The following is a 12,335-nucleotide window of genomic DNA, read 5'->3' on the forward strand; positions in this document are numbered from 1 at the left end:
CTTTAAAAAAAAAAAAAAAAAGAAAGAAAAAAGGGAAAAGATACAGGAACTGCATGTGCTTCACTGCAAATGCTGCTGATGTAATTCTCTTTGAAGTGAAGAGCAAAACTCCTTTGGAAGTTAATAAGAACAGGATCAGGCCCTCCACACTGAACATGCACTGAGAGCAGATAAGATCTCAAATCACTCAGAGCCAAGCATGTTATTTGTGCAGCATAGGCAGGCTGAGTCAATCTCTGAATATTTTTAATGGGTGTCAACGTGAAGTGTTAATTCCACAAGTTATGTTGTTTTGCAGTTTGCCTGTGCCTGCTCTCCAGACTGCCTCCATGGATGGTACACATCCCCTTACTGCCTGTGAAGAAAAGCTATTTCCAGAACTGCTGCAAGAAAAAAACAGTTCTGAGAAAATATGAAATGGAACTTTTACAAAGAATTGGAAAAACAAATGATGGTAGAAATACCTTCTAGACATTCATGTTAGCAGCATGCATGGAAGTGAAAGTAGCTCCATTTCAAATAGGGATGACAACTTCTTTTAAAAGACCCCAAAATCAAAACAAGCATTTTGCAACTGATCGTTTTTGAGAAACTAATCTTGTTCTCCTTTTTTTTTGACAAAACAGAGGAGAGAGGTACTGAAGAGTCAAAGATCCTTAGATAATATCTGCCCCTGGATAGTACCGATATACTCTTAATAAACAGGATCAGAAAAACATTGAAAATATTTTTAAACCCGATGAACTGAGCTAAGCACTGTGAACAGCTTCTGAATGAGAAATTTTTATTTGTGCCTTTACCTTTTTCAGTCCCCAGGATCTCAAAGTAATTCCAAATGCATCTTGAACCCAAGAAGAAATTATGGCCCTACCGAGGCCAACGGGAGACTTGCTATTGCCTTCTGCAGGATCAGGATTTACCCTTACTGTAAAGGCATCTTAAGAAACGCTGGGCCCAACTGCCCACTTCTATGGAAAAAGTCAGCTGGAAACATAGCAAAGCCTACCACACAATTTCCTTTTCACTCTCCCCTGAGGGGAGATTTTTAATCTCGGAGTGGAAAACAGGATCCAGGGAAAGCCAAAGGAAAGCCTGTGGTTGCCATCCAGAAGGAGCTCCCTGACCCACCACGGCTGCAGCCCTGTGGCCCACCCCTGCCCTGGCCCCGGGCCTGCCCAGCGCCCCGGGGCCAGGCTGAGGGGGAGGCTGGGCACCGGAGAGGCTGCTTGGCGTGAAGCAATCAGGAGGATTTTGTCTTGCCATGATTCAGAAACACCCAGGCAAAAGCTGTTCTGCTGGCTCTGGGACATGTTGCTGGGGGAGCTCCCCATGGTTTCTGCAAGCTCTGATGAGCCGTTCCTTTTCCACATATGAGTTATGGTGGCTTGCAGCTACCTTTGGCAGGGGAGGCAGCAATCCTGCAGATTCATCCCAAACCTGGCCTGTTCAGATGACCATCTCCTGTTGTAACCCCACCAGCGATCCCTCCTCCTCCTCATGCTGCTTCCTTTACCTATCCTCACCCACGCACTGCAGCCTCCTCCCTTCCCAGGCCCCCATCTCTGCTTCTCTCTCTATCCTCAGCACCAGGGGACAGGAGCCCCAGCACGATACCCAGGGTGACAGGTCTACCAGCTGATGTAACCATTGTCACATTTGGGCTTAGGACTCAAGCTTCACCCCTCAGGAGCTGCTAAACTTTGCCTTTACGTCAGGAAGCAAAGACAACACTCAGCCACCATGTTACAGCAATGCCAGTTGCAGCTTGTGACTGGCATGGGACAGATCCCATATCCTTACCTTTGTGACTGCACACCATTTGTTTCTAATAATTATACTAACACTGAAGTACCCAATCCTGTAAAACACTAACCCCCTTGAGCACGTTCCAAAATTTTCTTTCACTTCTCTCTGAATTACTAGGTTATTATTTTTTAATTAAGAAATAAATAAATACGCTTTTTGACTTTTAACTGAGGGCTACATGCTAAGAAGTGACTAATTCCCCTCTGTGTTCACAGAAAATAAAAGTGAAGCTTTTACCATTACAGACAAAGAAGTACTGAAAAGTTAACAAGAGTCACAGTAAAATCTGACTTTGTGATGAGCTGTTTCTTCTGCAATTTTTTTCAGTTATGTAAATATTTTGAGAAGCCCACCTGGAGGTTTGTGTGTTGTTTTTTTTTTTTCTTTTTCCTTTTTATTTCCTCTTAACATGCATTTGTACAGGAGTAGGCTATAAATGAAACACTCATTTTCCTGAAGGCAATCATGAAGGTGTGATTGCACCCTTTTCTTCTCAATTTTATACAGAGCCAATTTATCATAATGCAGTCATATTTGAATTTGAACAAGTGGAAAATCCTTATTTGCTCACACTACGCTTCCAGTATTAACTCAAGATCAGCTCCTTTCAGATAGTATTTGTGCTTGTACTTCAGAGTAAAATGTTGTGAATAAAGAAACTGTTGAACAACTCCAGAGCAAGTTACTTCTCTGGCCAACAATGACTTTGTGATGAACGCTGCACTGGTCAGTCCTCAGGAATAAACTGGTAACTGAATGAGCTGTGTTCTGGCAGTGGTCAGGGCAATACAACTTCCAGTGGAGTCTTCAGGGATGGCATGGGTGAGCAAGCAGCAGAAGAGGAGCCACAGAAGGCCAGCTAGGGATGTTGCAATGGAGTGTACTGCTGGGAACTTCCTCTGTCAACTGCAGGGATTGAGGGCAGCCAGTTAGCCTCCACCCCAGGTAGGTGGGTGAAAAACAAAACGAGAGCCAACATGGAACCTGGTTAGCCAAGGAAACGGGCCAATTCAGCACGCCCTCGTTAGTGCTTTTGCCAGTAGGACACCCGTGGAGTTCACAGAAGAAACAAATGTCACCTCTGAGGGAAGGAGGGTGCCTAAGTGCCCAAGATGGAGCAGCAGGCATTGTATCAGTGGTGAGCAAGCTGCCGGGGAGATCTGACATGCTCTTGGCTTTCTAAAACAGACTGCCAACTCCTGTGGCTACCGGGCTATCCCTCATTTCTGTAGTACTCTAAGCATGGTAGTGGATGTCAAACAAGTTACCAGTGAGAACGCAATAGTAATTAACATGAAGAAGGCAACATGACAAGTCACACGACACTGATGAGTCATATTGTCAGTCTCAAATACAGCAATGTGACCAACACTGAGTCACAGAATGTAAAACTGTCATAAAAGATCTGAATTATACAGACAAGTATGCAACAAAACAGCATAAAGACATCCCACCTCAGGGATACAGGGCCACTTTTATTTTTCTTGTAATCTTTGTCATCAGAATGTCCCATGACAAATGACTGTTTAAAATTGAGCTGCATTAAGTAGCTAATATTAGCAAAGTTCTATTAGACATAGACTAAAATACTGTTTCCCTTCACCCGAAGGGATTCTGGTGATGTAACACAAACAATTTAATTTGATGTGATGCACTACTGAACTGTGGCAGCCTTACATGCTAGCTAACATCACCTTATTAGATGTTGCAGACCATTGATAATGAAACTATCCCAAAGTCAGTTAATTGCAGATAAGAGTCCATCTCTTTTGTGTATTTTTGAAAAAGTTATTTCTAAGATAGTCCATCAGAAGCACATCATGGTGGCAGATGCAACCCTCCCAACACAGCAAGTTTGCATTGTAGTTTAACAGTTAACCATGAACATCCCACTTACGTGCAGTCACGTCCCATCCCGTATCACGAGCATGGCTACAAAGCCTTGGGATATGGGGAGAAGGCAAGGCTTGTGGGGTCTCCCAACTGCAGCATTTCACATGACATTGATGACTGAACACGGGTCTTCATTAAGCGTTGTCTGACTAGAAGACTAGAGTTTATTTATTCAACCTCAAGATAAGCAACTTAATGCTGCTGATTTGAATGCAAACAAGGGCAAGACCTCATGCATGGAAGACTCTCTGATGTGGTTACACTGGAAGTTTAGACTAAACACAAGTTGAGATCTGAAACACAGTTGTCAAGGCCTACAAAATCAGGATGTTTTCTTAAAATATTTAAATTTTTGGAAGTGTTTTCTACAACTAAACTGTCAAAGTGGTACTGCTTTTATCTGCAAGTTGTTGCACATGCATATATTGCTTATTAAGGACTATTTTGCTAATCCCTCTCATGACAGAAACAGTATTTGCATCTCCATTCAGTGTTCATATAAGGAGTTATTATTGACCTCAAATGACTACCTAAATGCAATTAAGCCTTTCTTCTTTCTCACAGGACATAATATTATCTAGTCTGCTTTAATAGAGCTGTTAGGCTACTCTCAAATCAATATGGGGTCTCAAATGCTTGTGATGTGTTCAGGATCCAATCCTTGCGTGCTTTGTTTGTCCTTACACAGTTATTTCACATCTTAAAGTTTGGGGAATTCTAAAAACTGAACTGTGCAAAGCAAAGCCTCAGCCTAAACCACCAAGCCTTACTTACTAAACCCACTCTAACCTATTTTTAAAATTATGGTACTACTATTTCAAAACTGATCAGGGACTTCAGAACAAAGACTTTCCCTGGTGACACTTCTGTGCGGTAAACACACAGGCAAGGGGCTCAATCTAAAACAAGAAAAGCAATATTCCCTCTCTCCATATGAATGTTAATCATTGCCTAAGCCTTCCAACTCAACCTGTAGACTACAGCAAGAGGTTTACAAGTCAGCTATGTGTGAAACTCCCATAGTTCCGACCAGAAAATGACCCTCACTAATGGAACCGTGCAGCAGAAGGACTTAGATTTTGTATCAACTTACTTTTGCATTCAGAATCCATATTATCTATTTGCTCTACATTTGCATAATATGCAGAACAACGGCACTCTGGTTCGGCAAATGCAAACAATAATTAATAACAAAATAACAGAAAGTAGGGAGGGGAGAAGGAGGCGTTTATATTTAGGGTTGATTTTACACGGCATTGCCACATACTCCTGTGGTGCTATCACTGCAAACCTCTATTAAATGTGCTGCAATTCCAGTGTTTGAGCACTAGAGGGTCAATTTGTGATGAAAATGGAGCCTTACCTCAGTTTCCTTATTTTTACAGGTAAGCAATTTAACCTCATATCACCTATTCAGCTGTCATGAGAAGTTCTGCTTCAGCTGGAGCTTTCTGATGCCATGCAGGACTGGGATGGACAAGTTGATACACAAATGCAAACTTTTTTTTTTGCAAAAGTACTATCAATAATTGTAAGGTACCCATGTCACACCAAAAGCATGACAGATTTCCCTGTTCGGCTGCTAGGACAAAAGACTGATGAGGTATTAGCCTGTAGCCCATTTTCAAAAATACTCATCCTATGCATTTACAGAAGCCTCTTTCCATACCTTTGAATACAAAAAATGCAACTACCATCCATTTGAATGAAAGAAATCCTCAGCACCACCTGTAATTGCACTTGTGCCCAACAAGAATTACTGAGATGGCAGCAGAAAGGTGGGCACCATCCACGGGGCAGAATTTAGGCCCTGCTGACTGCAGCCTTTCCATTCAGTTGGCAGGGAGGAAGGAAGAAGCAACATTATAAAAAATACATGCATGGACTAGAAATTTGGGGCATTACAAAATGAACTAACCAGAAATCCTTCCTCTTCCCAATAGGATTTGTTATGGAAACAGCATATAATTTCATTCCAATACCACAAATTTGCCACTACATTAAAGAGCATTAGTGTTACTGAAGGATGAACAGTAAATCAGCATCCCCAGTTCTCCAGGCTACAGCTCTCTTCGGTGGAATGGATAGAGTAACTTGGTAATTCCCACTGCCTCCTCATTTCAGGCTATGAATATATCCTGTGAGGGACAGCAAAGTTGTTGACTAAGGAATGCCTTAACAAGGACTTCTAAACCAAGAAACTTTGCTATACTACAGTTTTTGTTCTTACATTATCCATCTCATCAGGGACGAGGAGAACTGGGCAACACTGCTGCTTTTTAGACAGTGATACTGTCTCAGGAAAACAAGGTACATCAGTTATACAGATGGTGTTGTAAAAAATCCTATCTAAATTCCCCAGAGCAGTGGATAGATTTGGTTTTAGAGAGAGGTAAAGCATTAGAGATCACTGCAACATGCCCATGCAAAGGACACCTCTGTACCATATTAGTAAAAAGTCTAAAATAATGTGTTGAAAAAGAGAAGCGTAAGAAAGTAGGGAAGTCTCACAGATGGCACCACTGCATTCAGTAATGACTGTGAGCTTTGCAAATTACAGCATTGTGAAAGTTCATAAAAATTAGCAAACAAAAAGCAAGGCTTTGCTGTTATATGAGTCGAGCCATTTAAACGATTATACTGTGCTCTCTAGTGTATTTATCAAAATAACCAAAACTTAGCACTGAATTCAGCTCTACAATATACGGAAAAATTCCTGAGCTTTGAAGAGGGACCATATTTGTTGCAAACCATGAACTGCAAATATTAGCAACATTTTACTTCATAAATAAACTATAATTCCATTACTGATCTTTCAAAAGTATTTTTTTTTAAATTGGTCCTCCCATCCCTACCACAAATGCAAAGTCTCTATTACAATTTAATGTGTCCTCCCATGCATAAAGAAATCACATACATTCAGCTGCAAGAAGACAGATCAGTCAGAATGGCTTAAATGTAATTATACATTGACCAAAAAGAATTCCATTGCAAATGAAACTGAATGGCTTGTAGTTCAGGTTATTAGCTGCATGCTGACCAGTACAATTTTAAATGCTAAAATATTGAAGAAGGAAAAAGAAAAAAAGAACTTGTGAAAAATGTGGAAAACAGGGAAAGCAGGAACTACGTTTATATAAAACAAATTAAAAAATAATGAAAAAAATTCCATCCTCTTGTCTCACGTCATTGGAGCAGATTTTTTTTTTTAAGCTTCCCTTACTTCTCTACAGCTGTTTATGCATCACAATTTGAAAAAAGTAAACGTGCCAAAAGTCATTTACATCTTTCTCTAGCTCTACAGATTGAAATGCTGTATCATCTTGTAACACTTGAAATCAGAAATCAAGTGTCATAATTAGCCAGTCTTTCCTCAGAAAAACCATGCTTCCAGAATGGCACTTGGAACAATGAGTATTAAAAAAAAAAAAAAAGCATTGCACTGAAACATTTAAGAATGTGTTTAGTTTTCACAAAGCTGAAATCCTTCCATGAACATATCATTTAACTCTGGATTTACCAAACAGTTCAAATTCAGGAAAACAAAACTATTTTACTCATTAAAATATTCTGACAATATTGCAACATAATCTGAGTGTCATTTTTGAGCAGTGAGAAAATCTTTTTTTTATTATTTTAGCAGCAAAGGGAGAAGAAAGGCTAAGTTTAGCGGACCCTTTTCTTTAACAACAACAAGAAAAAAAACAACTGGTGAGCTTCTTTCTTCTCCGGCCATATAGCAGATCTCTTCTTGGATTTCACACCACCAACCATACCCTGTCAGAGATCTTGAACAGTTTACATTACTTCTTTTGAAGGATTAATCTAGACCAGCCCAGAGATAAAAACCAAAATGCACAATGAATTCCTACACTGAATTCCAGCTTGTTACTGTGAACTCAACATAAGAAAAGAAAAAAGGAATCCCACACATCTTGTAGTATACACACTGCTTTCACACAGCATTTGAGTTAGTCAGAGGAATACGTAAAAGGACAAGATAGTTTTGTACAAAACCTCAATTTATTTCAGAGAAATTAAAAATATGGTATTTAATATATATAAATTTCTATTCCTCTATAAATATAGATGATCTTGTGATAATGAACAGAAATAAATGCATACCAAATTCAAATAATTTTGCATTTCAGGGTATGGTAGCCATAGATAATGTTTATGAACCTAAATACAGGCATTTGTAATATAAAAAGTTTAAAACAATACAATCAGGAGAGAAGCATTCTGCTGGTTTTCATACAGAGGACTAAATATTCAAATGCATCTGTTGAAAGTTACATTTCATTTTTAACCTTTTTTTTTCTTTTGTAACAAGAAGTACAATCCCACACACCCAGGAGAATACAAGGCATTAGACATACTGCACACATGATACCAAATCTTTGTAGTATGTGATGTTATTACTGAACTCAAAAAAAAAAAAAAAAAAAAAAAAAAAAAAAAGACAGCAGAGGCTCTTTAAGGACTAACATCCCACCAGAGTGCTTAGACATTCTGGTTTTCTGTTTTCCCTTCCTTTGTTTTTACTACTGAAAAAAATCATCACACCCTCATAATGTGTAATGAATTAAATGTCAATGAATTAAAATTCAGGAGAATGGCAATGGCTCAAATGCTTCCAAAACGAAGAGCCAGCTTATGGATTTAATTAAAAAAAAAAAAAAAAAAAATCTGAATGCTGCATTTTATTCTGATGAAGCTCTCTTTACTGAGCTCATATTTCCTGATCCTGTTTGCACTGAACCCTCTGCTAACCTCAGTAAACACCAGCAGGGCAGCAAGGCGTTCCAGGTAGTTCTCCCTCAACATTTTCGTTACCAGAAGAATGTGAACATGCACAAGCTGACCCGTGATGACAGCAGGAGCTGCAACTGACTCCCGGGTTCAGATTCACAGTTAGGCTCTATCTGTTTCCTCCAAGAACTATGCACCTTGTGACAGACAAGACCAATAATCTCATTTCTACAGGAGAACCCAGAGCGGACACCTCTCAGTTTGATGACTGGAAAATTCATTAGGTGGGTTTAAAAAAATTAAATAAAAATTATTTTTTTTTAAAAAAAGGAAGTTTGGTATATCTACGTCCCCGTTCACCTCTGAAGCCATCCAACATGCTACAGGTGCAGACGGTATTCGACCTCAACTCCTGGCCAAAGCCAAACAAAACCTGCCAACTCTTTTTCAACTATGTGGTGCATTTAAATAAATTTAAAAAAAAACGAGAAAGGGCAGCCAGCAGCCAGCCCCCCTTGTACAGGGCACCGCGGCGATGCTCTCCCTCCGGAAAAAGGCCGGACACACCTTCGAGCAGGGCAGGCCATTGTTTTTCCCCCCTCCAAAAGAAGGGCCTGACTCAGGCGCGCAGGGCTTGGCTTTACTGGGGCCGGCCGAGGCATGGCGAAGCGCGGTCCCACAGCGTGGCCATGTCCCCACGGCGTGGCCGGGTGACTGTCCTGGCTGCCCTGTCCCCACCGTGGGGCAGGGAGGCCGTCAGGAAGCGGTGCTCCTCCCCAACCCCACCTCCACCTCCACATACCTCTGGCAGGCTGGGAGCAGCACCCAGCCCGTGTCGGGAGGCGCCCTAGGCAGTCACAGCCGCCTCAGTCCAGGCCCTGCTGTTCATGCAACTGAAACTCCAAGCAAAGCCATTACAAAACCTGTGGGGGGGAGAAGAAAGGGGGTTGTTTTGGTTTCTTTTGCCGGTAATTTTTTCCCCATCCTGCCCTACAAAATAAAAATCCAATGCCTTTTTTATTTATTTTTTTTCTCTCTTTAAAAAAAGGGGAGGGCGAGGAAGCAAAATCTGCAAACGGGTTAAAAATGTCCTAAATAATTAAAAAAGTGAGACTTTTTGTAATTTAAATACAAATATACTTACAAAATCTTACAGAGGCTATTTACATCCCTCTCCCCCAACCTTACAGTACGTTCAGTTCCTACAGGAGACAGCGAGAGAGAGGAGAGAGAGAGGGAGAAAAAAAAAAAAAAAAACAAGTCTGTCCCAAGCGCAGGAGTTTCCCACCTGACTTTTTCCTCTGCTCCCCGTCGCCTGCAGGACGACAAGCAGTCCGCAAAGTTTGAAGTTTGCTGGGGCTGGATAAGCGTGAGCATGCGGCCGGTACCGGGGCACGGCAGACGCTCTGCGGGCTGAGCCCAGGTCCTCCGCCCGCCCGGCCCCCCGGCCGGGGGTCTCAGACGGTGGTCTCGCCCTGCTTGCTGTTGGTGAGCCTGGTGTAGAACTTCCTCCAGGAGTTCAGCGTTTTCCCCGACCAGATCCAGAAGCCCGAGGTGATGCCCACGATTAAGGTCATGAGATACTTGATCATGAAGACGGTGAAGTCAGGGCTCATGGGTGGGTGATGGCTGCTGTGGTTATTAGGACAGGGGATGGCATAGCTCTTACAGCTCTGCGTGACCCAGCTCCTTTCCCACTGTTCCCTAAAAGCTTGCTCGTAAAAATAGCAGGCAATGACGATGGTGGCCGGCACCGTGTAGAGGACGCTGAAGATGCCTATCCTCACCATGAGCTTCTCCAGCTTTTCTGTCTTGGTGCCATCGTGCTTCATGATGGTCCGGATCCTGAAGAGGGACACAAAGCCGGCCAGCAGGAAGGAGGTGCCGATGAACAGGTAGACAAATAGGGGGGCCAGCACGAAGCCCCGCAGCGCGTCCACGTTGTTGATGCCCACAAAGCAGACGCCGCTGAGGACATCCCCGTCTACCTGCCCCAGGGCCAGGATAGTGATGGTCTTGATGGCTGGCACTGCCCAGGCGGCCAGGTGGAAGTACTGGGAGTTGGCCTCGATGGCCTCGTGGCCCCACTTCATGCCGGCGGCCAGGAACCAGGTGAGGGAGAGGATGACCCACCAGATGGAGCTGGCCATGCCGAAGAAGTAGAGCATCATGAAGAGGATGGTGCAGCCCTCCCGCTTCGTGCCCTGCGCCACGGTCCGGGAGCCATCCTCAGCGAAGCGCTCGTTGCAGACCACCCTCTCCTCCAGCAGGAAGCCGGCGATGTAGGCCACGGCCACAGCCGTGTAGCAGCCCGAGAGGAAGATGATGGGCCGCTCGGGGTAGCTGAACCGCTTCATGTCCACCAGGTAGGTGAGCACGGTGAAGAGCGTGGAGGCGCAGCAGAGCACGGACCAGATGCCGATCCAGGTGCGGGAGAAGCGCAGCTCCTCGGGCCCGAAGTACATGAGCCCGTAGAGGCGGCCGGGCTCGCAGGGCGCCCCGCAGTCCTTCTCGCCCAGGAAGCGGTAGTTCAGGTAGGAGGGCACCTTCAGCGCCCGCGGGCAGGAGAAGCGCCCGCGGGGCTCGCCGGACCCCGAGCCCCCAGCCCCGCCGCCGGCGCCCCCACGCTGGGGGTTGCTGGTCCAGCTCTCGGGGTGCAAGGCGGGCGTGGGGGTGCCTCGCTCGGAGGCGTTCTGCCCCACGCACAGCTCGCCGGCCCCGTGCACCGGGAACTTCTCGCAGCGCAGCGTGTCGGGCCACTGGAAGCCGAACTTGTTCATGAGGGCCTCGCAGCCCTGGCGGGCGCGCTCGCAGAGGGAGCGGCAGGGCGGCAGGGCCTGCTCCAGCACGGTGCAGACGGGCGCGTACATGGAGCAGAGGAAGAACTTGAGCTCGGCCGAGCACTGCACCTTGACCAGCGGGTAGAACTGGTGCACCTCCAGCCCCGCGTCCTCCTGGTTGGTGTGGCCCAGCAGGTTGGGCATGATGGTCTGGTTGTAGGCGATGTCGGTGCACAGCGGGATGGAGATGGGCTGGCAGTACCCGTGGTCCGGGATGGAGATGCCCCGCTCGCCGTTGTACTGCGGCGCGGGCGGCTGCCCCCCGGCCGGCAGCGCCGCCGCCCACAGCAGCAGCAGCGGCAGCGGCAGCGGCACCGGCAGCAGCCACCGGCACCGCCACCGGCCCCGCCACCGCCACCGGCCGCCGCCAACTTCGCCGCCGGCCGCCGGCCCGCGCCGCTCGGCCATGCTCAGTCGCTGCCGGGCTCCCTCCGCCGCCGCCGCCGCGCCGCTCCTCCGGGCCCCGAGCTGCGGCTCATGAAGGGAGCGGCGGGCAGGGACGGGGCAGCCCCGGCCGCCACTCGCTCTGCTGCTGCTGCTCCTGTTGCCGCTGCTGCTGCTGCCGCCCGCCCCGGCAGGCAGCGCCCGCCGCCCTCCCTCGCTCCCTCCCTCCGTGCCTCCCTCCCGCCGCCACCGCCTCCTAGCGCCGCCGCCGCCGCCGCCGCCCGTCCATTTGTGCCGGCCCCCCGAGCCCGCGCGCCCTCCGACCGGTTTCCAGGCGCCCCGCAGTCTGCCTGCCCCGCCGGGGAGGGGCCTTGAAACCGACGCCGAAGTTTCCTGCGCAAGGGACCGGCTCCAGCGCCGCGCCCGGGGGCGGGCGCAAGGCGGCCGCGGGGCTGCCCCGAGCCGCGCACAAAGGCGGCGGGGCGGGACGGGGCGGGACGGGGCCCGGGGGGGGCCGGGCCGCTTTGAGCCCCCGCAGGGGGGGGGGGGAGACGAGCTCGGAGGGGCTGGGGGAGGATCGGGGGGGGGGGGGGTCCCGGGGAGCGCGGGCGGGCGGCACAAAGGGCGGGCGAAGCCCCTCACAAAGCGGCCGCCGCGCGC

The 12,335-nt window shown here is 46.9% G+C and overlaps 1 protein-coding gene across 1 annotated transcript; it reads right to left on the reverse strand.

Annotated features, from left to right (window-relative positions):
• Positions 1 to 8,128: 8,128 nt before the first annotated feature.
• On the reverse strand, positions 8,129 to 11,961 carry FZD1 (frizzled class receptor 1). Its single transcript, XM_072033652.1, has 2 exons — positions 9,740 to 11,961; positions 8,129 to 9,374 (listed from the first exon to the last, which is right to left on the reverse strand). The coding sequence occupies exon 1, from the start codon at positions 11,697 to 11,699 to the stop codon at positions 9,909 to 9,911; it is 1,791 nt and encodes a 596-aa protein (XP_071889753.1). The 5' UTR covers positions 11,700 to 11,961; the 3' UTR covers positions 8,129 to 9,374; positions 9,740 to 9,908.
• Between the last annotated feature and the right edge of the window lie 374 nt (positions 11,962 to 12,335).

The sequence above is a fragment of the Anas platyrhynchos genome, chromosome 2, assembly GCF_047663525.1.
Source record: "Anas platyrhynchos isolate ZD024472 breed Pekin duck chromosome 2, IASCAAS_PekinDuck_T2T, whole genome shotgun sequence".
Taxonomy (NCBI): Eukaryota; Metazoa; Chordata; class Aves; order Anseriformes; family Anatidae; genus Anas; species Anas platyrhynchos.

Excerpts from the sequence above, each read along its gene's own strand:
- FZD1 (XM_072033652.1), bottom strand. The coding sequence starts at position 11,699 with ATGGCCGAGCGGCGCGGGCCGGCGGCCGGCGGCGAAGTTGGCGGCGGC.